Source organism: Tachypleus tridentatus, chromosome 3, assembly GCF_004210375.1.
Source record: "Tachypleus tridentatus isolate NWPU-2018 chromosome 3, ASM421037v1, whole genome shotgun sequence".
NCBI lineage: Eukaryota > Metazoa > Arthropoda > Merostomata > Xiphosura > Limulidae > Tachypleus > Tachypleus tridentatus.
This window is the reverse complement of record NC_134827.1, coordinates 81,410,533-81,438,476: the sequence shown is the minus strand read 5'-3', so window position 1 is coordinate 81,438,476 and position 27,944 is coordinate 81,410,533. Positions and strand designations below refer to the sequence as shown.

Genomic DNA, 27,944 nt, shown 5'->3' with positions numbered 1-27,944 from the left:
TATCGAAACCCGTTTTTTAGTGCGTAAGTCCGCAGACATACCACTGTGCCATTGGGGGGCGAGAAGTTATATAACATTAAAATGTACAGATAAGAATTTAACAAGTACCTCACACAATAACTTTCACAACTAATCTAAGAAACAATAACTTTGTAAAACGCTAGGTGGTCCTTTCACTGTAGAAAAACAATCACTATTTCAGAAGACAATGATCGCTCTGACTTTTTTGGGCTGAGTTTTTGAACCCCTAACAAAAATCTTTGATAATACAAACTATGGATGTTCTAGCAACAGCTTTTGTAAACTTCAGTAATGAAGTGGTAGTCACAGAATTTCATCTTTATATTCTATTGTATAACATAACTCAACAGTTCAAAATACAAAAATTACAAAGCCCTTTTGGTCATCCGGTTGCTCTGGTCCAACGATAATCACAAAATGCAGTTCATATATTTAAGTGCAAACGACACTGGAAATCTCAGAAAACAACAGTTGTAACATCCTTTCAGTCATTGTTTTCTTGAACAAATGACTTTTCTAGCTACTGGTGGGTAACTTAATCGCGATTTTAATTACCTTACCTTACCACTCGCTAGCCACCCAGAGGAACTGATTGTCTCTCTTATAACGCACACACAGCTTAAAATGTGGAGAATATTTTGTGGTGCCTCAAGATTCAAACCCGGCTCATCAGCTTTGAAAGTTAGTACAGTCCTAGTAAAGGAGCACCTTTCACCCTAACTCTAAGAGTTTTCTGTATCGAAAATTTAATTTATTTTTGAAGTTTTAAACTTGTAATCTTCATCAAATTTCGCCATTTTAAATAAAGCATGCGCGTCCTCTGCACATCAAAATATTTTTTTTTCGTCATCTAATGTTCTGTAGATTGTTTGTTTGTGTAATTGGATCTCACGCAAAACTAGTCGATGGCTACATGCGTAAGCTGTCTCTAATTTAGAAGTGGTAAACTAGAGGAAACGGCACCTTTTGTGCTACTTTAATCGAATAGTGATGTTTTACCATCGAGCTTATAATGTACCCACAGCTCTAAACCTAAAGTGCGGAGAGTGATTTGTTTTCGGAGAAAAAGGGTCACGAACCATTGTTTTTAAAAGATATCCTTGACTTTTGGTATTTACTTAGCAGGTCCAACAGGTGGGTATGGTGCCTGACTCGCAATTTGAGGATCGCGAGTTCGAATTCACGTCACACCAAACATGCATACCCTTTCAGCCATGGGAGCGTTATAATTATAACGGTCAATCCCATTATTCGTTGGTAAAAAGAATAGCTCAAGAGTTGGCGGTGGGTGTTGATGACTAACTGCCTTCCCTCTGGTCTTACACTGCTAAATTAGGAACGGTTAACGCAGACAGCCCTCGTGTACCTTTGCGCGGAATTCGAAAACAAACAAATTTCCATCGCAAAATTGAGCTTTATACGATTTAATCTAGAGAATTATTCAAATAATCCAGATAAATTTATTATTGATAGGATATTTATTGTAATTTAATTTAATTATTGAAACAAAATAACCAATTTTACTATAAATGACTCTGATTGAGGAAGATCTTATCTTAGAGCTTAAGTTTTTCAAAAGATTGTTTCAAAATATAGAATAAATATTTCTTAATATAACACACAGAAGTTCGATATTTTTTCCGCAAGGTGTATTTTACTTCTTGGAATATATATGTGAGGAATAGAAACAAAACAAACAAATAAAAGACAGTTAACGACATCCACAAACAGTGCAATAAAACAACTATATTTCTTTATTGTTTACAATCTTACCTCGGTTACCCTCGGCCCTTCATGAAAACATTAACGTTCATGTTATAAGAATTATCACGTCCACACGTCCCAAAAATGATTTCTGTTCGCATTTTCTATCTCTAAACAGTCGACCATAAAGGGAATATTGTCTTCCTCTCCTCTCTCTCTCTGTCACGGAGTCATCCGGGCATTTCTCCTGTATTTCATGACGTCAAAATCGTCTTAAAATGCTATCTGTTTACTCTCTGTAATTAAATTTTAAATCTTTTTACAGTTATAACTAATGAATTGCCAAGAACGGGGCGAATGGGGGATGATAACAACCCAGTTTGGGAAAGTTTCTTCACTTTAAAACCAAATTATATTCGAGGTTTTTTTCTTCTTTCTTGGTGGTGGATATTGCTGTTTCTTTCTAGTCTGATTAGTGAAATCAGAGAAGGAGGCGTCTGAGCTCAAGTAACATTTATGTTGCTATGGGAGAGTCCTGGTGGCTGTAGCACTGTATGGTTCTAAGTGAAGGGTATCTGGAACCTTGGGTTCTTTTCCTCACAATCCGTTTTAGTCTTTTGGACACAAGATAGGTTTGTTTTAAAACAAGCAAACCAACGAGGCAAAGATTGCATAAAAATGCTAAACAACGAAGACAGCCTTTGTCAGTGTGAATGCTGCTGTTTATTTTACAGTTAAGTTTTCCATTTCTAAGTGTTTATTTGGTGTGTTTTTTCTCATACAATCGATGCTGAAATCACCAGTCTTGAAAGGAAAGTTTTCAAAATTAGTTTCCAGTGTTCAGATATTCTTGATGCAACGATTATAACGTTCTTTTAATATAAATTATACTGCTGTTAAGTTAGCTTAAAAATTAAACGTTAGACCAAAATGTACGTCAGTCTTTTTTTCTCTATGTATTACTGTTTTAATTACAAATGCAACTAGTTTGTGGACGTGATGATGTTTTCTTCTTGTTGGCAGTGTTTTTATTTATAAATGTAATTATATATGTTAGTCTTTGTTGAAGGCTGTTATGCGAACTGTTATTGTTTTATTCATGTCCCAATACCGTCCTGTTTAACTAAGCATAACAATTAGTGACAACTGGGCCTCGGAATTTAAGTCCACTCCTAGACAAGCATGCGGAAAGCACTGGCCAATAGAAATGGAGAAAAACCTACGTATTTGTAGAGAGTGATGACGTCGTTAATTATTTATTCCTGATTGGCTAATGTAAACTTTCCAACGTTGGCGTTGGAGTGTCACTTTCTTCGAACCCTTAATATAAGTGAGGCGTAACGATAATAAAATCTATATTTTCGACATACGGAAGCAACAGTCACCATCCACGCAAAGAGAGGCGAGTAAAAGACTAAAACAGGTGGTGAAGAAAAGAATCCAAGGTTCCAGATACCCTTCAACCCAGAACCACACAGCTTTACAGCCACTTGGAACTAAAACAATGACTACTGGCTCTATGAAACGCACAAAAGTATTGATAATTCTACTTCTGTACTTCTCTGAGGCACGTCCTGCCGCAAGGTGAGGTTCGATTATTTAAATATTAGGTGATTTTGAAAAGGTTAAAATTGTCTCAGAAAATACTAGTTACGTATGATGTCTGTAACTTAGATAACACTATTAACAAAATATTTACTTTTTCTTGTTCATGGGCAGAAAGAGTTATTTCCCAATTGCTTACGTCTAAAGTAAATGGAAAGGACCTATTTTTCGATTCAAACTTTGCTTTTGTGACTTGGGAACATATAACGAAAACATGATGGGAAACTATACTTGGAGGCTGATACGTGAAAGTGATTTACATTACAGTCGCAAATCTCGAAAAACGACTCACTTCTAAACATTTTTGTTGATTTTTGTATAACTTTAGTATAAATACATGTAAATTTTGATACATATGTTGTTTTATTCAGATCTTATGTGAAAGAAAATGCGCAAATTTGCCTGTTTCTACATAGAAAATAGGTTAATTTCCAAATTTCATTATTCAGGTCACAAAAGCAAAGTTTGAAGGGAATAATTGTCATTTTCTGTACTTTTACAACATAAGCAATTAAGGAATAACACATACTATCCAGAAACAAAATTTGTGTTACATAGTGTAATTGTATATCTGAAAAACGTATAACCTTACGCCTGTTATTGATATATACAAAGTTAGCATATATTAAAACCCTATTTATAACGTGTACATATACATATTACTGTTCTCACTTCATGGACTCTAATGTATTATTTCCTTCAAACTGAAAAACGTCGTACGTATATTCTTCAACACTGACAGGAAAAAACAAAAAACAAATCGCATCCTTCACACTAAAGAGAAGCATCCTTCACACTAAAGAGAAGCATCCTTCACACTAAAGAGAAGCATCCTTTACACTAAAGAGACGCATCCTTCACACTAAAGAGAAGCATCCTTCACACTAAAGAGAAGCATCCTTCACACTAAAGAGAAGCATCCTTCACACTAAAGAGAAGCATCCTTTACACTAAAGAGACGCATCCTTCACACTAAAGAGAAGCATCCTTCACACTAAAGAGAAGCATCCTTCACACTAAAGAGACGCATCCTTCACACTAAAGAGAACAAATGTTAAGAATATATTTTTTGCTACTAGACTTCTTTTTTTTTTCAGATTTGTACTTCAGAAAAAAAAGTTTAAACAAATGGCTGTTGTAGTTTGTTATAAAGCACAAAGGTACACAAAGAGCTATCTGTGATCTCCAACCACGAGTATCGAAACCCTGTTTCTAGCAGCATACGTCCGTAGACATACCGCTGGAGGACCTTAAACAAAACCACGTGTATCGAAACTCTGTTTCTAGCAGCATACGTCCGTAGACATACCGCTGGAGGACCTTAAACAAAACGTTATGCTCAAGCCTGAAAAGTTTAACAATTTTGTTGCCACATGCCCCACCAGTGGGTCACAACCCACTTTTATTTATGAGTTGCGTCATATACCAGTGTGTCACAAACAGTCATGTTTCAAAGTCAAATTTCTCTCGTGGTATATGAGTTTGGGCCGCCGTGACAGCTCCTAGGCGCCTCTTGAATATTTTTTTTCTTTAATACTTAGTTTATTATACAGCAAAGAAAGTATTAAGAGCCACTGTAATAAGTCATTGAAATAGTGTTTGACACAAAATATTTTGAATGAGCAAAGAATAACTGGATTGGTCATCTGATTTAAAAGTTCAATAAATATGTGTCTTCATATACGTAGAAAACGTATATGACGTATTTACATATATATGACATATATAATTTTATATTATTTATTTTATTATTGTTATTTATTATATTATTTTAAATATAGGTATAAAGGAATTCCTTTGTATTGGTTTATTAAAATAATTATATATTCAAACATCTAAGTACGCCCTCTACATCCCGACACTCCGTTACACAACCCCTTTCAAACATGTGGTCAGCTTCCGGTCAGTTACCTCTTTCTTTCTTTGTGAACCTGACGATGACCGAAGAAGGTCGAAACGTTGTTCGCTCCTCTACGAAAAAAATTTCTCAACCCAAACGAGCCGTTAATACATATATATAACGAGGAACAGTATTTTACATACGACGACCAAGTTTCATCAAAATCTAATCAGTTTTGACTGAGTTACAGAAAAAAATAGTGTGAAAAATCAGTTTCTATGTTAATAGAGAGGAATTTTATTTTCGTGACTTTGAATATCCTTCCAGTCATTTCTAAGTTGGGTCATAGTCCAAATGTATACCAACATTTGTTGAAATCCATTTAACAGTCTTCGAGAAATTTTACTGATAAACATACACAGGAATGGTTTGTTTGTTTGTTTTTTGAATTTCGCGCAAAGCTACACGTGGGCTATCTGCGTTAGCCGTCCCTAATTTAGCAGTGTAAGACTAGAGGGAAGGCAGCTAGTCATCACCACCAACCGCCAACTCTTGGGCTACTCTTTTACCAACGAATAGTGGGATTGACCGTCACATTATAACGCCCCCACGGCTGAAAGGGCGAGCATGTTTGGCGCGACGGGGACGCGAACCCACGACCCTCAGATTACGAGTCGCACGCCTTAACACGCTTGGCCATGCCGGGCCCACAGGAATGGAAACATAACCTTCGCCACGAAGGTGGACGGAGGTAACAAGGTTGGAATGGATGAGATAGCATTACAATACTTTCATTGGTTTTTTGCAATGTGCAACCTCATAGTGGGTGTGGCCATCATTCTGCCAATTACTACTTCGTGTGTTTTTAAAAATTTGGTAATTGTTCAGACTAAATATAATATATATATATATATATAGCTAAATTTCTCTTTTATAAACTTTGTTTCAGCAACCAAGTACAGCTAAATGTATGTAATCAAATAATATGACCCTAAATAAATGCATGATATCATAAAGGGGGTGCCATGGTAAGTCATGTCAGTAGTCATGGTAAGGGGTGGAACAAGAGAACAGTTTCAAAACTGATTATTTTTGAAAATTTTAAATATGAGTATTTAGAAGAGATTAGTTATTGATAGAATTCAAAGCAAGTCTATAATTGTATCAAAATTCAAAGTAAAATATGAAGTAGAAATGAGCGAAACAATAGCCACATCCACTTTGACGTTACACTATGTCAAAAAAGTACAAAATATTGTAATGTTATGCAACCAATTCTTACATTGTTTTCTTACCTTTTGGTGCTCACATTCCGACTTCCTCATTTTTTGCATCTAAAACTTGTTTACAATTTTTTTTATCCTTTTTGTAAGTTTCTTAGTTATTTCTCGACTTTTCCCGCCTTTTGCTGACATCTTTGCTATAGTTTTTTGGTTTTTTTTCATCTAGTTAGAGTGGCAGCCTTTTGTTTAGTTGGATTAATAGTTAAGGCTTGTTTCACATATTTAGCATTACTGTTTTTAACCATATAGCTACTCTTGCGTAATGCTGTCTTCGCTGGGAGACTTTGGAAAGTTATCAACATATTTTTCCTTTTCTCTCGTTTTGTTTACTCAAAAGGTATATTTTAAAAATCGCACTATTACAAGTAATAACCTTAGATTTTAACAGGTCACAGCTAGTTTAAAAGCAATGCTGAGGTAAACTATGTTTTTTATTGTTCTTGTTTTTAGTCTAGAGTGCTAAAGTAAGCCATGCAAAACTTCGGCAGTGCTATCGTTCGTACTCGTGTAGGAGACTGATGTCTTAGGTAGCGACCGCTATGATATAATTGCTTTGTCTAGCACAGAACCCTCGAATTAGATGTACAAAACTGAAAATTTCGTTTTCAAGGGTTAGATCAAAATAGAATCTAGATCTGGAGAGCTACTATTTCACGTTTATTTATCTAGCTGATGCAGCTGCACCAATCACGTAACGAGTGTGCATTAAGCTATAGTGCACCCGCATGTGATATGAGGATGAGTTGTTACTCGACAACTCACAGAACACACTCATAATCATAGAATACGATCACTAGTGTAATGTTAGCTTATTAGTAGCGTTGCAAAATGTTTATTGTTGTTACTTGTTATTAATGAAGTTTATACCTGTTTGTTAACCTGACGATGACGTAAAAATTTTTCTCAACCCAAACGAGCCGTTTTTACATATATATTTCTCTACAAGTGGGTTTTCTCGACATCACTGAGTGTGTGTAAAGTGTTTATAAAGTTTTGTTTACATAATGTTTGCAGTATGTTTGAGATCTTAATTTCTATTGCACATCTGGTCCATTCCTATTATAAGTACAACCGTACTTGCAATATCTTAATCAGCCACTTTCCTTTTTATCATATAAATTAATTTTCACACACATCAGTTATTTGTAAGTACCTTCATTGAACTGTGGACTTACAAAACTAAAATCTGAAACCTTCACCCGCGGTGAACAGATTGTAAATAGTCTATTATATAGCGTTGCGCTAAAAACGAATCATTAAAATTCTTCGCGTAATTTTTTTGTTTTTATAATTGTATCTTTCGTCATTTTCTGTCATCTAAATTACTTCAGTAACAATTGTTCTTATTTCATAATCAAATGAAATGCCTACAGCAGCATTCATTATTTACTTTGTTTAAATAATTAAAACACTTGTTTAGTTTTGAAATTTTAAAATGTCGCTGGGAAATTAAGTTTCGTTTAATTACGTTGATTCATATTTACCTATTCTAAGAGACACTAATTAAAATTTCTCTGTAGGAGATAAACTTTTCTATTACAGCTGTGTAGCTATAATTATTTTTAATTCATTTTACCTTAAATACTCATTCGTAAACTATTTGATATTTCCGTTTAAATTAATTTTTTTTCGTTAATAAATCACTGGATTGCAGCATGTTTTTTTAAACCTCGACTTAACGAATTGTTTACTTTCTAGTTAATACTAGTGGAGTTCACAAGTTGCACAACATTCATCGATATTAGAAATGTTTGTTTATCATAAGGCTTAACGTAAAGAACTGACGAAAAACCAACCAAACAAAATTACTAATTTTCTGTTAGAATGTATCCGTAGCTCATGTCGTATTATATTGTAACGATATGCTCGAAAGTTTAAATGTTTTATTTCATATTTTAAGCAGCTTAAATACACTTATAGTTATCATTAACTGTAATTTCAACAGTCTTAAGAAACGTGCTGCACTTTCACGAACATTGAAATAGATTAAAAAAATTGAAAGCTCCATATAAATCAGGTACACTAGAAGTAAAATTATTGTAAACTTGTTCTGAATGAGATTTTTCCTAGTGTAAAAAGTACATTATTTATTTAGCTTCTGAAAGATTACTTGACGTAAAGTGATTACATCCATATAATATAATGATTTTTATTATTATTTTATTATTCCATATTTTCTTTACAGATTATGGGATTTCACCGAGGTAAATGCTTTTGTCAGATATCTAGTTACTTCTCTGGCTGACGCTTTTGATCGGTTTCTGAATATTTATCGATACTTATAGAGTTAATAGAGTTTTCAGGTAGAAGCAGAGACTGATAAACACATGAAGAGCTAGCTACATTCGTGGTTATTGGTATTTGTTCAGAATTTCCAAATAAAAGTTTAATACGAGAGCATTTAAGTGTTAGCATCTTTACATGTATTTGTTATCCAGTTCGTGATGGTAAAAGTGACAGTCAGTAACCAATGATCGTTAGGAAAAGAATAGCTCTTACCTGATGGTAGGTACTAGCTGTCTTCCCGCTAATGGTTCACTGCTAAATTAAGGACGGCTTGTGCAGATGGTCCTCTTGTATCTTTGTAGCAAATTTCAAAGCCAAACCAAAAACCATCCACTGATAACTCTTGGGCTACTCTTGTACCAACAAATAGAATGATTGACCGTCATATTATAACGCCTCTGTAGCTGAAAGAGTGAGAATGTTCAGCGACGGGGATTCAAAACTACAACCCTCAGATTACGATTCGGGTACTTTAACTATGTCCTGTGTAACTTTACATTAAGCAGTATTTTAAAGGAACTCTAGACAGCAGTTGTGATTAGATCAATTATTTCCGTTAAGTTTTTACAAGAAGTGATAGATTTTTAATAATCACGTTCTGTCACTGATTATGGAGTCTTTTCAAAAAAGTACTTTATTACTTGCGGGTTGTAGCATCTCTTTAAATAATCTAAAGTTACAGTTATGTTGAATAATATTTATTTTGTAGTTAAGTGCAAAGTTCCACAATGAGCTGTTTGCTTTATGTGTGCTATAGGAATCAAACCCTAAAATTTTATTTAGCCCTGAGCCAACAAAGAGTGTATAGATTAATTTTAAACTTTAAATTTCTCTGGTACACTATAACAGTGATGTGCATTAAAACGTAAAAGTGTAAAAAGTTCGTTCATATTAGCTCTTCAGTGGCATAGCGGCATGTTTGCGGACTTACAATACTAGAAATGGGGTTACAATACCCGTGATGGGCAGATCACAGATATTCCATTGTGTGGGTTTCTACTTAACTTTCAATAAACAAACCATCGTGTTGATATTAATTTATAAACTACAATTGAAACCGATTGATAAGAAAAAGTGTATTTCGAGTATATAATGCATCTTGATTATCGCTGCTGGCAGAGGCGTCACTAGGCACACATAAACCTTGCCCCGAATCTCCAAATGGTGTCTTGAAAAATCAAAATAGAAACCCATGGTCAATATTATGCTGAAGTGCCGAGAAATTTTACGCCTGTGAATCCTAGTTGTTGGTGAGTGTTTAGTCTTAACATCATATCTCACACCATCAGTCGTTCAACAACAACCAAATTCTTAGTTCATTAGTCAAAACGAATCCTGCATGAAACACAAAACACATTAATTCAAAAGGATAGTAGTAATTAAATCAATTGTTTAAAACTTTCTGTAATTAGTTAGGGAAAACAATGTTTCTAGCCTTGATGTTGCCCACCCACCTCATATTTTAAATTTCTCACGGGTGTTTAAAGTGAAGCTTCTCTTGAATTGTAAGCGGTGTTGGTAAACACTTCTTCTTTACTAATATTGAGTAAATTGTATTAAAACTATTTGGACTCTTACCTCCACATTAAAAGTCCATGTCACGACGTTCAAGTACGCTTTATCTGACGATCGCGTCAGAGGTAAGACAAACCAATGCGTAAGAATGCAGTTATTTTCTAGGTTACATAATATTTTTTGTCTTTTTAATGGGCCAGTCGTCGCCATTTTGGTTCGCGTCTTGTAGCTACCTTCTCTCCAATACAGACGATTAACGCAGATAATGATTGTAGCTCTACGCTAATATCCGAAACAAACTTTTTGCATATCTATTTATTTAACGTTCATTTATGAAAAAAGGAGTTGATGTCATGACGCCAAATTATGCTCTATCTGAAGACCACGTACTTCAAAATTGTCTTGTAGCATAGTTTCTAGTATAAGAAGTCCCAACCACTGAAACCATTATAAAAAGTTTCCATTAACAAAAGTGGCAATCTGGCAAGCCTGCAAGATAGTTTTAAAACTTTATGTCCAAGACCCCCAACCCATTGATACACATCCCAAGCAACCAATTAGTAACCCTTATAGAATTCACTACCATCAAAATGAACTTTATGTTCAATAACCAAAACTACTTACAAATAAGTGGCCAAAGTATGGGGAATCCTGTATCATCAGTTCTAGCCAACATTTTTATGACACAGATTGAATCACAAGCGATTAACTCAGACTTGCACCCATCACTATATTGGTACAGGTATGTTGATGATACAATTGCTGGATTCACATCTACAGAACACACAGTTAGTTTCTTTGAACCACGTTAACTTTATACATCACAATATTAAGTTCACTTGTGAACAGGAAAAAAAACTAACTAAATATCATTTCTTAACCTCAAGATCACAAGAACCGATACACAGTATAAAACAGAAATCTACAGAAAAATCACCCATACTGGACTATATATTTCCTACGACTCAGCACATGAAACAAAACAAAAACTCAGCATATTAAGAAACCAAATAAACGCAGCTACAAAGCAATGATCACCCGATAAAATTAACGATGAAATAAACAAAATAAAACAACACTTCATCAACATCAACAAATTTCCTCTAAAAGCCGTGGAAAAAATTATACGCACACAATTAGACCAACAGCAAACAAACAATAATAAGTCCCAACATACAACAAAGTACGAAACCTTGTACTGCTGCATTCCTTATGTTTCCAACATCAGCGAAAAAATAACCAACATTTGGAAAAAACTTGTAACAAAACACAACATTCCAGTAAACACCAAATTTATTCAAAAACCCGGTACAAAACTAAAGTCCATACTATGTAAAAACTACACTGACAAACAAAAAACCAACATCATTTATAAAATACAATGTGACAACTGCCACGATTTCTCTATTGGAGAAACAAGCAAAAAAATTGAAACCAGATTTGAAGAATATAACGAAAAAACACTTGACACATTTTTACACGTTTACAACATGTGATAAACAGGTAAAAATGAAAAATGTAACTATTACTATTAGATAATTATTTGTTTATTGTTTATCGCTGCACAGTAGACTACGTTGTCCACTTTGAAGGAATCAAATTCCAAAATTTTGCGTTAAGCCACCTTGGGACGTTGATATAATTAATTACTTAAACCACAGATGTTACGATAAATTAAAGCTGAGTAGAAACTCTTAAAGATCTAATGGTGCAAATATTCCAAGTCATAAAACTAACTTAAAACTCCTTTTTCTTAATATGAAGAGCTTTCTTTCCCTTAGGGGTCTGGCATAGCCAGGTTGTTAAAGCACTCGATTCATAATCTGAGGGTCGCGGGTTCGAATCCCCGTCCCACCAAACATGCTCGCCCTTTCAGCCGTGGGGGCGTTATAATGTCACGATCAATCCCACTACTCATTGGTAAAAGATTAGCTCAAGAGTTGGCGGTGGGTGGTGATGATTAGCTGCCTTCCCTCTAATCTTACACTGCTAAATTAGGGACGGCTAGCACAGATAGCCTTCGTGTAGCTTTGCGCGAAATTTAAAAAACAAACAAACAATTCTTTCCCTTGGAGAACTGCAGGAGATAGTGATGCCCAACAGTTACACAGCTTGACATGATGGATGAACTTTTTAATAGGCTAAAAGAACACAGAATTGGAAAAACGAATTTGCATATATACCCCAATATAAAAAGCGATTAAATGTTATCACTTATAACGCAATAAAAGGATTTAAATAGTTTTTTTTTCTTTTACGATAATCACCTTCATTCTGGAAATTATTTTACTGTTTTGGATTGTAAAATATTGCAAAATGATTTGCTCTCGACAAAACTGATCCATAATTATCAGATCTTGCGTCATTCATTTTATCTAAACTACAATGTTTTATCGTACTGGACTAATGCTACTTCAATTTTCGAAGCTTTGACAACTATGTTATGTTGAGGAATTTAATTAAAAAGTGCATTTTAGGACACTTTTATTGGCTAAATAGAATACACTTCCAGCATTGGTTTCAGCATTAGGGTTACGAAAGGTGATTTGAAGTTCTAAAATGACTGAAATTCATGAGTGAATCACGAGCTTAACAACCAAGTATAAGAAGCATAGAAGTTTCCAAATAACACACAAAGATATTCAGGAACCATTTAGAACCACCTTGGTAGATGTTGTGCAGCAAGTCGAGTGCAATATTATGTCTGTAGCTACTCTTTCAAAGTGTTCCTGTCTACTTATCCTACTGCTAACTATAGTGATGCTTTTACCTTCCTTCCCGAATTGCAGGTGAAGTCGTTCGTATCTCAGTTGAAAGCTAAACATAAACAGGTGATAGCTGAAGCATAACATGTTGGGAATTACTTAATTAGTGATGCTGAGAATGAGCTTTATTAATACATACTGAATTTACTTCCAGCAGGTAGTACCTGCTAGTACGCAGACTTGATACTGTATTTCACTTAAAACATTATCCGTTAACAACCTGTCTCGAAAATACACAACCAAAACCATCATCATATGAAGGTTTTGTATTTAACTTTAAAATTTAACAAATTGTAGTCCAAAGACACTGCTTAGCTCCCTAGAGACGTGTTAAACAGTTTGATCAATGAATAAACTAGAAGCTTTTACTGGTCCTTAACACGTTCAGTACCATTAGTGGTACTGCTTAGCTCCCTAGACGCGTGTTAAACAGTTTGATCAATGAATAAACTAGAAGCTTTTACCGGTCCTTAACACGTTCAGTACCATTAGTGGTACTGCTTAGCTCCCTAGAGACGTGTTAAACAGTTTGCTCAATGAATAAACTAGAAGCTTTTACTGGTCCTTAACACGTTCAGTACCATTAGTGGTACTGCTTAGCTCCCTAGAGACGTGTTAAACAGTTTGCTCAATGAATAAACTAGAAGCTTTTACTGGTCCTTAACACGTTCAGTACCATTAGTGGTACTGCTTAGCTCCCTAGAGACGTGTTAAACAGTTTGATCAATGAATAAACTAGAAGCTTTTACTGGTCTTTAACACGTTCACTACCATTAGTGGTACTAATAATTCCCACCCTTGTTCCAACCAAACATTTATCTATTTTTCCTTAATTTCAGTGTTTAATACTTATATGGGCAACTATAATATGTTTAACTAGCTCATTGAAGCTACTCGTAATATGTATCCCACTATTGTGTCACGTGGACCGTAACTAAAAGTCGGTTGTAGATGGCAGCTAACGTGTTAAACCGACATTTGATGGCTCCATCTTGTAGATACAAATATTGCAAACTGTGGTGTTTCTTTGAAATGCTGCACACGCAGGCAAAGTTCAACATTTACTAGAAAAAAAGTATTTATAAAACTGATGTCAGAGTGTATTTCATATGCAGAACATTCTACGCTGAATCATCGGGTACTAAGGACGGGTGTTTTTGCTTATTGTGGCAAAATTTCATTAATAAAGTTAAAATAATGAAGTTTCTGTCTAAAGCTTTCCTCGCGATTGAAAGTTTAATTTAGTAGAGATAACTAAGAATGATATAGTATTGTGCAAATTGATTTAGTAAATGGGTAATTGATTACTTAATCTTGTTTCTTCAACAATAATCTCGTCCCCAGATCAAAAATACGGTCAGTTTTACCCAAGATTATCACTTCCCTAAATCTTGACAGTTTTTTGTAAATAAACATTTTAATATCGGAAGTGAGTATTCTATGTTAATATCTTTCAGTTATTTAAGAACTGCGAACAATTTTACCATGATATCGTGCAAGCAAACTCTAGAAGAAAAAAATCTGCCATGGTAATCACTCTTAAATAACGACCATATCCTTATCTTAATCCTCAAGTCCCCTCAATGGCACAGCTGTATGTCTGCTGACTTACAATCTGAGAAACTGGGTTTCGATACCCGTGGCGGGCAAAACACGGATAGCCCTTTGTATAGCTTTGTGCTTAATTACAAACTTAACTCTCAAACTACCGTTAATTGTTTCGCTTTAATAGAAACGTAACATCATTTTACGAAAAATAGATGTACTACTTTTATTCTAGTAAGTTCTGAAAGGACCTATATTGATTATTCAACACTATGCACTAGGAAGATGTTTTTGTGTTTTTTTTTCATCGGGGTGGGGAAAGCACACACACTCACCTCCTATAATCGAGTAGACTAACAGCCACCAAGGAGCGTGGCTCTCTTACATCATTTTTCTCCCCCTCCCCTCTGAAACACGGGATTTTATGAAAATATTAGGAGCTCAAAAATATGCTGTTTTCCTGTCATCTTGTTACTTTGCCATTGCAACAACACACGAGTACAATCTCTTTGAAACGAAAATAAGGTAGTGGTAAATATCATGCTACAAGAGTTATCAGCCTGTATATAATATATCGACAGTGAATACAGTTTTTGTAATTGTTACCCAAGAAGAGTTATCCTGAACTGTATCTGGGTTAATATTTTTCTGGCCACTCCATTTATAGATTAAAATTTATATTAACTGCTACAGCTGACAAACAGCCTCATAGTGAAATATGTCTTGGGGTAACATTGTCCTAGCTGCCATTTTTGAACACTGGTGTTAATAAGAATGTTAAAACTTGCGTAGTAATATCATACTGAACCATGTTTAGGAATTAACATTAGTAGTAATATCATACTGAACCATGCTTAGGAATTAACATTAGTTTCACTGCTCTGTCATCACTTTTTAAATTAACATTTTCACTGCCACAACGTTGTATACAAACTTTCAAAATGCCGAAAGAAGAAAACTTACACGATATCAAAAGAATTGCAGCCATGACATGAACTCTCATCTAGTATGTGTGAAAAAAACAAAACTGTCCAAAGTTCAACTTTCTTTTGTTACATGTTCTTGACCGAGTAAAATGGCACAGCAATATTTCTGCAGACTTGTAACGCTAGAAACCGGGTTTTGATGCCCGTGGTGGGCAGATCACAGATAGCCCATTGTGTAGCTTTATGGTTAATTCCAAACAATCAATCAATAAAGTGGTACGTAAGTGAGGTAGTTGGACCAATTATACGATACGAATAAGAACACGAATAAAAGAAGAATTTTACATTGTGTTTTACCTAACTAACTGCTACCTGATTATAGATGAGACAGTAACCACAGTGCTACCGCTGAAACTAACGTAAGACACTGTGTAATACTAAAGGTTTACAAAATAGAACGAATATGATACTAAGTTAAAGGTCCTGATGATGTTACATGGAAGCCGTAATAGCTGACGTACTTAGGGATTTATTTAAAAAAAAAAACTTTCTTTTTTATGCCATTCAACAAGTGCTTGTGATTATTACTTTTTATTGTGCTGAAATTTAATTAATTTATATTCATTTGAATTTAATTCTATAACGTATCAGTGCGTTTCTTCATAATTTTTCTCGTAAAACTACACAAGAATTATTCGAACATACCCATGGTTAACTTTGAACCGACAGATTGGAGGAAAGACAGTCAATGAACATACCCAGCAAGGGTTAACCTTTAAACTACCCTTATGTAACCGAATATTAGGATTTCGTCGCCACTTTTATTGCGCACTCGTGGGCCCCAAATTGCTGAATGTATTTTATCGGAATGGAAAAACGTACCGTGAATTATCGGATTTCACTGTCCAGCATGGGATTTGCATTCTAACACGCTAACCACGAGAAAACGTTTAGCCCTCTATCAGTTTAATCAGTTATCACCACGAGTTTATCGTCTTTCTCTATGTTAAGCAACGTGTGAAATATTGTATTTTAAAAATTTCTCGGATTCGTTTTATTGATAACGTCTGTATTCCGATATAAATAGCCACATGTGTTTGTATTTTGAAACACATCTTATCACGATATATATACTTTACATAATAGTTTAAGTACTTCACTGATTTCACTTTTTCGGTTATTCTTGATTTGTGTACTTGATTAGTTCGGTTTGTTTTGAATTTTATATGAAACTACACGAGGGCTATCAGCGCTAGCCGTCTCTAATTTAGCAGTGTAAGACTAGAGGGAAGGCAGCTAGTCATCACCACCCACCGCCAACTATCGGGCTGTTTACTCTTTTATCAATAGATATTGGGATTGACCGTAAATTTTGACTCATGCCCTGATGAAAGGGCTAACATGTTCGCTGCTAGGGATTCGAACCCGTGACTCATATATTGCGAGTCGAGCGTCCTAACTATCCCGTCGTTTGTTGGTAGGTAAGCACGAAACTATACAATGGGCCATCTGTGCTGTGCCCATCACGGGTATCGAAAACCGGTTTCTGTTGTTATAAGGAAAGGGCAATATGGTTTTGCCCTTGAAGATGAGAAACTGTTAGGAAATATAAAATATGAATCGAACTTCTTAGACCTATGTTCTCTGTCCTAAAGAAATGAACTTCAGTTACGTTCAATAGACTTACAGAACTAATCATATGTTGTCGCTAAATTAAGTTTCCCGAAGCACTTGCAGCTAGACTAAAAAACAACTGTTTTTCCAGTAGAAGTCACTCTTGATGTAGTAATGCGATTACTAATGAGTGTTTAGTAAATAACACCCTATTCCTACCACCACGTTATCGCACAAATCCTATTTTCTGAGAAATAATGCGGCTGGCTTAGTGTCAGAAATAAACTCAAAATCAAACATTGATGCGGCTCGTGCGTTCAGAGGAGAGTGTCCGTCCACCTGTCCACACATCATATGTTTTATTTGAAGCTATAACATAACAAAGGTTATATTCATCCATCCATACATACGTTTCTATAATGATTTATCTACACTTCATGTAATGTGATAAGCCTAAATAAACTAGCATAAAGTTATTTTTTGTCAGAAGTCTATAAAAAATAAATTGAAACACTTCATGCCAATGAAAATTTCCAATATAGTGGATCAGAGGTAAGTCTGGGGTTTTATCACTTTAAAATTCGAGTTTTGATACCCGTTGTGATAAGTTGTGTAGCTTCACAATTAGCAAGAATCGAACTATTAAAAAGTTTAGGAAATAAGAACGAAAATCGGCTCAGAAAGATTACCAATAATATAATAATAATAATAATAATATAGCAAAGTGGAAATACTCGGCAAACGAAAGTAATTTGGCGTTATTACGATTTTCAAAATTATACGAAAACTGGAAAAACCAGCTAAGAAAAAAAAGAAGATACTTTTAAGTTAGTAGGTGTTCGCCCTTTAAGCAGTGGTGACGCATTATAATAATGCGGTCAACCACACTATTCGATTAAAGTAGTCCGAAACTAAACTCTTGAGAAGTAGGGACAGCTAGCGCAGATAACATTTGTCGTCGAACTTTGCGCGAAACCTAACAAACAAACAATGTAATCAGAATATAGTAGTAAAGTATGATAGAATGTCTAGATTCCATGTGAATGCTCTGTATAGTTTCTGTGTGGAGTGGAGTAGTTAGCTTGAATCAGGTTTCCTGTACTTGTCCTATTTGTTTCTTGAATTCCGCGCAAAGCTACACAAGAACTATTTGCGCTAATCATCCCTAAGTCGAAGTGATATAGTAAGGAGAAGACAGCCAGACATCCAAATACAACGCCCTTACAATTCCGTACCCGTTTATATTCTCGTCCCTAAGACATGTGTTCGGCAACGGCCACTTGCAATCTTTGTCTTTCTTAATCTGAAGATGACCTAGAAAGGTCAAAACGTTGTTCTTTCCTTATTAATAAAAGTGTTAATACCCATACCAGCCATTCTGAGAAACATTTTTATTTCAAGTGGGTTTCTCGTCATCAAGAAGACAGCCAGTCAACACCACCCATGGCTAATTCTTGGGATACTCTGCTACTAACGGATAGCGAGACTAATCGTAACACACGACTTAGAGCGCGAGTATGTTTAGTAATGGTACTCGAACCTACGACATGCAGATTGTAAGTCAAGTGCCCTAACCACCAGGCCATACCAAACTTTGTATTAAAATTGGGACTTTATATGAACTAAAACAAACACGCTATGCTTGTAAAACTTATAATTAACTTGTAATTTATTGACTTTATTTTTTAATTCCGGAAGACTTATGCTAAGAGTTATTACCCACGTAAGACTTTCAAACATATACTAAGATTCACACAGAAAATTTAGTTTTTAAGTGTTAACACCTCTTTTATTGGTTAATCTGTTTTAGCTGTACAAAATTCACCATAACTTTACAGCTTCATTAATACTTTCTAACCGCGGAAAATATTTGTTAAACATGCAATGTTTACACTACGAGGGCTGTTCAAAAAATACGCGGACTGACGTCATAAAACAAAATGTACTTTATTTAGAAGTTACAGGTCTTGGACCCCTTCAAAGTACTCTCCTCCCCAACGCACACACTTTTCCCAACGGTGTTTCCACTTGTTGAAACAGTCCTGGTACGCTTCTTTTGTAATGTCCTCCAGCTCCTTCGTCGCATTTGCCTTAATCTCGGGAATCGTCTCAAATCTTCTTCCTTTCAAGGGTCTTTTGCGTTTGGGGAACAAGAAATAATCGCAAGGAGCAAGGTCAGGTGAGTAGGGGGGGGTGGGGAAGAACAGTGGTCAAGTGTTTGGCCAAAAACTCACGAGTTCTGAGGGCTGAATTTCGCAGCAACGCGGTGCATCTTCAATTTTTCGGTCAAAATCTCGTAACAAGATCCAACTGATATTCCACATTCTTCAGCAAGCTCCCTGACAGTCAGATGTCAATTTGCTCGCACCAGGGTGTTGATTGTCGACGTGTGGGTCGTCAGTTGACGTGGAAGAACGTCCAGGACGCTCATCATCTTCAATGGACTGTCGACCATCCTTAAAACGTTCATGCCACTTGAAACATGCCGTACGATTCATAGCAACATCACCATAAGCCGTGTTAAGCATAGCAAAAGTTTCAGTCGCAGATTTTCCAAGTTTAACACAAAATTTCACAGCAAGTCGTTGCTCCTTCAGGTCATTCATTCTGAAATCCGCCAAACGAAAAAATCGCACTTCACTTAAAACCGCGTAGCTAATACACAAATGAAGATATCTGCAATCGGGAAATGGCGTCGTAATCAGCTGATCTGTGCGAACCTAGCGACACCAAGCGGATTCCCCTGGAACCAACTGGAGCCGCGCAATTCAAACAGTCCGCGTATTTTTTGAACAGCCCTCGTATGTCATTCTTTATATTACTTCTGTGGTGTTCTGTAGTACAACAATAGCAATCATAAAAATTGCACACCCTCATCCTACCGCTCCTTTTCGAGATTGCGTGTACGTTTATTATTTGCTCCCCAGTGGCTCAGCGGTATGTCTGCGGACTTACAACGCTAAAAATCGGGTTTCGATGCCCGTGGTGAGCATAGCATAGATAGCCCATTGTGTAGCTTTGTGCTCAATTCAAAACAACAACAAGAACGTTTATCATTGTATAACTTCAAACTATACCTTCGAAAACTCGAGAAATCATTCTCAGATCCAGAATGATAAACGATCTAGATCATTATTTGGACTGTGATGATGAGTCTCGACCTTAATATATCCTTTAGTACAAACCCGATCACATTTTACAGAATTATTAACCCAAAAATCGCTAAAATGCTCTATTTACCCTTTATATAAAAAAAAATACTCTAAAGTGATCCAGAATTCGGATCCGAATCAAATTTCAGGAGGACTGTCCCATTCTAACTTCCCATCTTCCGTATATATCTATCTATTATTGTATTATTTTCGAGATACGCGTCCGAAACCAGAGACAGACTGATATACACACACACGGACCTCATTGGAATACCCCTAGGTAGAAATCACTGGTGATGTTGTATTGGGACATCCAGCTTAGAACGTATACAGTATTAGTTATTTGACGGTTTTAGATTTTTTTTTTAAGTATGCAGTTTCAGAAGACTATATGCTTGGTTCGCCAATTATTCTGAATGATAATAAAGTTAACTTAAAAAACAGTAATAATAGAATAAAGAATCGGGGTAAGGAATTAAAATAAAAAATAGTGTTAGAAATAAAAATAAATTATAGTGCTATTAATATTTACCCTAAATATGATTGATGATATGTACAGTTCATCTGGTTCACACTCTAATAATCGTTTGTTTACAATAACGGATGATATAGATAACGCCTAGACAACCGCTATATCTGTCATATCCCAGCTGACCTTAGGAGCCATGATATTGGTCAAAACGTCTCATTGCCATTTTCTTAGCCTTCCCTCAAACGATTTAAAAATTAAATTACTTCTATAGTGAGATTAGATAAATGATGCTATATAATGGTCTTCTCTAGAGAAATAACGTGGTAACTATTACTTAATAGTTTTACGGAAGTAACACAGTGGTTGCAAGTTAATGTTTTTTGTTGTTATATTATGATCGTTATATCGTTGTCTCCAAATAGAACTCATGGTTCATGGTGGTCTTCTATAGGAACTTTGTATAATGGTTAATACACGTTTGTTCATTGGGAAGCCACACAGTCTTGTCTCTGTATGACAGCCTTTCTTTTTTTAAGAAAAAACCATACGGAGCTGATTCATAGTGGTGGTTATATGGTAACCTTCTGTAGGGAGGTTATCCAATGGCTAATGCATGGTGGCCTTCTGTGTAGGAGTCACACAGTGGCCGATGCATGGTGGTCTTCTGTGTAGGAGTTACACAGTGGGCGGTAGCATGAGTGTCCGTTGGATATATTATACATGGGTAGAGGGGCAATAGCTAGGGTAACACGTTTTTTTTATTTTTTGAACTCCGATTAGATAATTCTAGTGGCCAGTGCCCCTTGTCTTCCATCTACGAACTCCCATGGATGGTGGTCATTTCTTGGGAAGTAATTTGGACAAATACTCGTATACTTAGTTTTTCAAGAACCTACACTATGACTTGTTCATTTAGTCTTGTTTGGATTTCATGCGAAGCTACACAGAGGTTTATGTACGCTAGTTAACCCTAATGTTAAGCTCGTTCATTAGAGGAAGAGACCCAGTCATTAACAACACCCATTGCCAACCCTTTTACTACAAACAAAGTTATTTTTTTAAGCAACGAGATGCGAATAAAGGGGCGTCATCTTCACAGTCCACCTGCGGCTCCAGAATATTCAGTTGTCTCAATTTTTGTGTACTGGTTCGTACATTTTGAGTAAGAAAGAAAAGTATAAGTCCATTGCTTACATCGTACACCATGTTTCAAAAGTTAGCTGTTCCAGAGAAGCACATCATTTCTTCTTAATTTTCACCTATTTAATATACGGTAGCACAGGTGAGTAGTGCGTGGGCATATCACACAAAATGATCCTGGAGTAACGAGTTTTGTAAACCTCACATTGTTCTCAAATGAGACTTGAATATTATGTTAAGTAACCGAACCACGCTTTGCGTTTTAAATCATTTATTTACCAATATCTAAATATGCGCACAGTTCTGTTAAGCCAAAATATATAAGCAAGTGTTAGAGTAATGAACGTGATATGTAGTTTTTAATGCCACACTAAAGATTTGTGTTACGTAGAACTATTTTTCCTTATGCAAAGCTACAGGTTACCTGAACAAATAATTATGTGATACAGTGCCGCGTACACAAATACATCTACCCACTTTATGAATGTATTCCATTCCTATAACTCAACTTCAGCTGTTTGTGTGTGTGTCAGATGCAAATAAGTTCTCAGTTATAGAAATCTAACTTAAGTGTATATAAAGACAGTCTTCTGACAGTTGAACAAGGTAATAACCATATACTGTTATTGTTAACCTTAATTACTTCATATCAGTGAACTGTTTGCCCTTGTAACTCAAGAAGCTGAGAGAGGTACATGCATGGGCGTTTTTATGGGCGGAAAAAGGAGAAACGTATATCTTTCTTTATTCATTCAACATGCACATAGTATGTTACTTTATTCCCTTCTCCCCCGAGTAAATACTGTTCCCTAAGAATGGTGTAATGATAATTTAATTAATTATAAAAGACAGACTAATAAGTATTCTCAGAAATGTCAGCTATGGTAAAGTACTTCAGAACGTAGGTATTATAAACACTGTTCAAATCTAACATTTGAAACCATACTTTAGATGATCTTTGTTCAAGTCTTGTTGTTGCAAAAGCGCCCTCTGAACTTTCAGGCCGTATGTATGTTAAAAACTAGTGATCATATTCTGCTATCCGATCAGAAAATAGTAGCCCAAAAATCAGTTGTCAGTATTGTCCAGCAGCCCTCCTTTTTAGCTCATAAGAGAATTTCAGAAACAAACGCAGATGCTTTAGAGATAATAAGAACTGTTCTACCGTGTTAATGTTAATAATTGTTATAACTCTGTGTTCTCAAAAGCCAAAAAGATGTTTTTTATGAACAGGGACAGAAGAAGTGGTATATCTGACTCCAGACTAGCTGAAATAGAAACAAGACTGGCATTAAGAGAACCAGTGGCCTATGGCATTTTTGATCCAGTTAAAATGTAAGTTGTGAAAATTAAAATTAAAGAATGAAAGACGAAACGTACGAATTGCATGCTTTTAAATACAGTAAAGTATAGTGTGCATTTATTGTAGAAATTATTGGAATTAACTTTTTTCTCTAATGAAAAACATTATGAATAAGTAACAGTGATATGCAAATTAAAATTAAACAACAAAGATCTAAACGTTTTCTGACGAGTAATTTTGACTTTCAGGATGTTTTCGTTATCACGTAGTTTGTTATACTAGTTATAGTTTAAACTCTCAGAGTGTACTGGCAATCTTTAAATTAATTAGTAATTTCTCTTATAAATATCCTTTCTTTTAACATTTCCTCAAAGGTAAACGTAAAATAGACATGTACTAACACAGTTTTATTACCGCTATACTATAGATTTACTTTAGAAATATAAATATCATTTCGTTGTCTTTGCTTATTTTCATTAGCTATTTCAGAAACTTCTAAAAAGTTCCCTGTGTCATACTGTTACATATAATAGTTTTGGTATTTAGCGTTTTAAATCTCACACAACAATTTAGAAATCCTAAAGCTCCATAAATTTTAACTGCTGTACAGTGGATGAAAGCATTAAGCAATGCCCACCAACGACATAACTCTTCAGTGAATAGCTGAATCTACTCTCATGATACAAATACTCCCATAACTGGAAATACGGAACGTATTCAGTAGTTCGGATCTTGGACCTTTTGGTTAACCACTAGGTCATTTAAGGGGTTAAAATATCGAAAACTTTACTTCAGCGTCATGGAAATTATGTCGTGTGGACAACTCCAAGTGTCGTACAATATATGTATATAGTAGAATCATTGAACATTTAATTCAATGTTAAAAATAAAATGTTATTAATTTAACTGTACTGAATATTCGAAACGTAGGTGCAGTATATTGAAATGTATACATACATTTGTTTGTTTCCAGAGGAAAGCGAACTTTCCGTCGCTTCCAACAACCACCACCAGGTGCTTCCAATAATGCTGATCTTGTTTATGCTTGGCTTATCATGGAAAACGCCGATTCTTTGAAAGAACCGATTGATGTAGTGAATTATCCGTATTAAAGAAGTTAGTAATCGAATATATGTTTGCCTATTAAGGTTTTACAATGCTATGCAGAAATATACCAGTGAGTCGTCTTTAGAATAATCTATAAGCATAATAGTTGTTTTGTATATTCATTGTTTCAATTTCAAGTTAACATTTCAGGTGATATAAAACAACATATGCAACAAATATAAAAGTCATAAATTGAATAGGTAAATACGAACAAACTCGATAGTCTTGACGGCTAAGCCCTAACGAATGTCTGTGATACATTTCTGTTCTCGCTTACGGTCTAACATTGCGTCCTATATTTACAACTATGAAATAATTAGATATTTTCGTTAAGATTGTAATTAAACACAAAGCCAACCCATGGGCTATCTGTGCGCTGCCCACTAGGATATCAGAATAGTGTTATAACAAGCATACTTTGGGTATAAAGAACATGTTTTTGTAAGGTCGACCCAATCGCTGTATCATGTAATTTGGTTATGACTTTACCACAGTTAGTCAAAGAAATGTAGCCACTTATTCGAAGGTTGTTTGCTTTTTACTGATTTGCTGCCCCCCCGCTAGTACAGCAGTATGTCTACGGATTTACAACGCTAAAATCAGGGGTTCAATTCCCCTCGGTGGGCTCAGCAGATAGCCCAATGTGGCTTTGCTATAAGAAAACACACACACACACACACATACTGATTTGCTATTTTTTCAACCATGTGACTGTGGAATGAAAACATTACCGTATAATGAGATAATTAGGGCAAATAAATTAGAGACCAATGATTAGGAGCATAAATAACTAAAAGGATCACCAGAGTCAGTTCCAAAACTGTGCAGCCTATACATGTTCTAGGAGAAGTAATTATAATTTACTAATGGTATGGTTTGTTGTTGTTTTTTCTCTCGATAAATGCATAACATTTGAACTGCTCTCTATGGTAATTATTTTCTGGTCAGTTGAAATAAGGCCCGGCAGAGTCAGGCGATTAGGGGGTTTCGGGTTCGAATCCCATTCCCACTAAATATACCCGTCCTTTCAGCCGTGTGAACGTTATAATGTGACGTTCAATCCCACTATTCCTTGAGAAAAGTGTAGCCCAAGAGTTGGCGGTAGGTGGTGACGACTAGTTACCTTCCCTCTAGTCTTACAATGCTAAATTGGGGACGGCTAGCACAGATAGCTCTAGTGTAGCTTTGCGTGAAATTCAAAACAAACAAAGTTGAAATACAATTCTTAATTTTATACCTCGTTCGCTAAGACGGTCGAACAGCCAACGATTGTAAACAAAATGGTAAAAGTAATCTATAATAAATGCATTCTTTCAATCCATACGTCAAAGAGACATGAACTTTAATACTGTATAGAAATGTCATAAATCACCGAGTTCGACAAACAAACAAAGCTCCTCTAGCGTATACTTTAACTCGAGTTTTTCCATTAGTTTTATTTCTTAAAAATTCCACATTGGAAACAACGTTAATTAAGTCTTTCTGTTATTGTTTGCTTAATTATAGTACCTAGACAAAGGAATGGCTTGGAATAAAAACTATACATACACTGCTGGCCAAAATCTTAATTCTAATGAACATAAAAAAAAAAAAACTTGCATTTTGCGTTGTTAGACTCAACCACTTATTTGAGTAGATTTTCCAAAGATGAAAATAAGGAAAATAAAATAAAAAATTTTTTTCGCATTTAATAGCGAAAATGTAAACACTATGAAATTAGACTAAATACCAACTGGTCAAAAGTTTAAGACCATACCAAAAAGAAGTCCTAATCATGGTAGAAAATGCCCAACAAGAGATCTCAGAAGTGAGTTGCACGGCCGTCACTGCGAATAACTTCAAACATTCGCTTTGGCATAGTCGATATAAGCGTTTGCAGAAGGCTGGGTGGAATGTTATTTATTCTAAGTGGTGAAGATGGCTTTACGAAGATAATGCAGTGTTTGGAATTGACGTCCATTTCCATAGACTTCCCTTGCCATCCGCCCTCAAACATTTTCAATGGGGTTCAGTTCGGGCGAACACGCTGGATGGTCCAAAAAAAAAACGTTATTCGCCATGAAAAAGTCCTTTGTCCTGCGGGCATTGTGGATTGCAGCATTTTCCTGCTGAAAGATCTAGTCATTTCCACACAAGTGAGGGCCTACAGTCAGTAAGAATGCTCTCTCCAACATGCCAATATAGCCAGCTGCTGTTTGACGCCCCTGTATAACCTGAAGCTCCACTGTTCCATGGAAGGAGAAAGCACCCCAGATCATGATGGAATCTCCTCCACAGTGTTGTGTAGAAAATGTCTCCGGTGGAATACCCTTATCGTGCCAGTAACGTTGGAAGACATCTGGACCTTCCAAGTTAAAACTTTTCTCATGCAGAGAACAAAACCTTCCATTTTTCTACATCCCATGTTTGGTGCTTCTCAACAAAGTTTAACAGAGCTGTTTCGTGGTGTGGAAGAAGGCGTGGCCTTTGAAGACGTTTACGGTTTTTAATACCTTTTTCTCGTAGATGCCGTCTTGTTGTTCTTGAGCTGCATCCATAAGGGCCTTAATCTAGTTCGACGATCAGCTGGTGTCTCAACGCCGGCGACCTTTTCTTGGGCCGACCACTTGAAATTCTCTTTCCGTATCCCTCAGGGTCTTTTAAGAAATTTGCAACAACAGTTTTACTACGCCCAGTCTCACCAGCGATGGTACGTTGAGAGAAACCTTGCTTTTGCAGCTCGACAATTCTGCCAAGTTTTTTATTCTTATTTTTGCTTTTCTTATTTTCATCTTTCGAAGCTCTTCTCAAATAAGTGGTTGAGTGTAACAACGCAAAATGCATATTTTTTCTTGATGTTCATTGGTCTTAAGATTTTGACCAGCAGTGTGTATAATATATATATATATATATTATTAATCTTGATGTTATTTCTTTTCAGGACAACAATAGAAAAAAAGGAAAGAAATTTGAAGTTTAGTATGAACCAAAAACTTTTTCTTCTTTGTTGCTGTCGCTTGTTCTTCTGCATGAAACAATTACCAGGTTAATGTAACACTTGTACAGACAATAAATTTATTCTATGGGTGTGTTAATGTTTCAAAGTTATTACTGAGTTCAGGCCCATCTGTTTAAGTCATTTCACACGGAAACCGGAGAGCTGTGCAAGTAACATCAAAGTTCATAGAACTACAATTGTTTTCATTACTTTCCAGAGCCTATATATAAATTTCTACCTGTAGTCATTTGTTGAAGTTACGTTTATTTTTTGATGAATATGGTATATCTCTCAGAAAACGTTTCATAAAATCCGTTTAATGGTTGACGTACTTGTGAAACTGATAAGTAGATAAAAATAAAATACGAAATAAAGTAAGGGTGAGTTTCACTACTGCTTATTAATAAATTGTAATGGCACGCAGTAATCATTTTTCGAAATATTCCTCAGAAAACCTTTTTTTCCTATTAAAAACAAATTCCTTTAACCTGTTGACTGCCAAGTATTTCAGCTGCTGCGGCAGCTGCTATGCCGGTTTCTTTTTCAGCAAAATTGGGTAATTTTTAAAACAAAGGAAATACTCAACAAATACTATTTTTCTCTAAGCCAAACTTATAGTAGTACACAAAATGAAAAAATATGTACAAAACATGAAACAATAATGCACAAAATGTCATTTTTGGGTATTG

General features: G+C 35.5%; 1 protein-coding gene across 1 annotated transcript; it reads left to right on the top strand.

Moving 5' to 3' along the window:
• Positions 1-3,072: 3,072 nt before the first annotated feature.
• On the top strand, positions 3,073-27,340 carry LOC143246109 (uncharacterized). The gene is made up of 4 exons (XM_076492330.1): positions 3,073-3,309; positions 23,102-23,203; positions 24,145-24,287; positions 27,199-27,340. Exons 1-3 carry the CDS (start codon positions 3,230-3,232, stop codon positions 24,281-24,283), a joined length of 321 nt encoding a protein of 106 aa, XP_076348445.1. The 5' UTR covers positions 3,073-3,229; the 3' UTR covers positions 24,284-24,287; positions 27,199-27,340.
• The last annotated feature ends 604 nt before the right edge of the window (positions 27,341-27,944 follow it).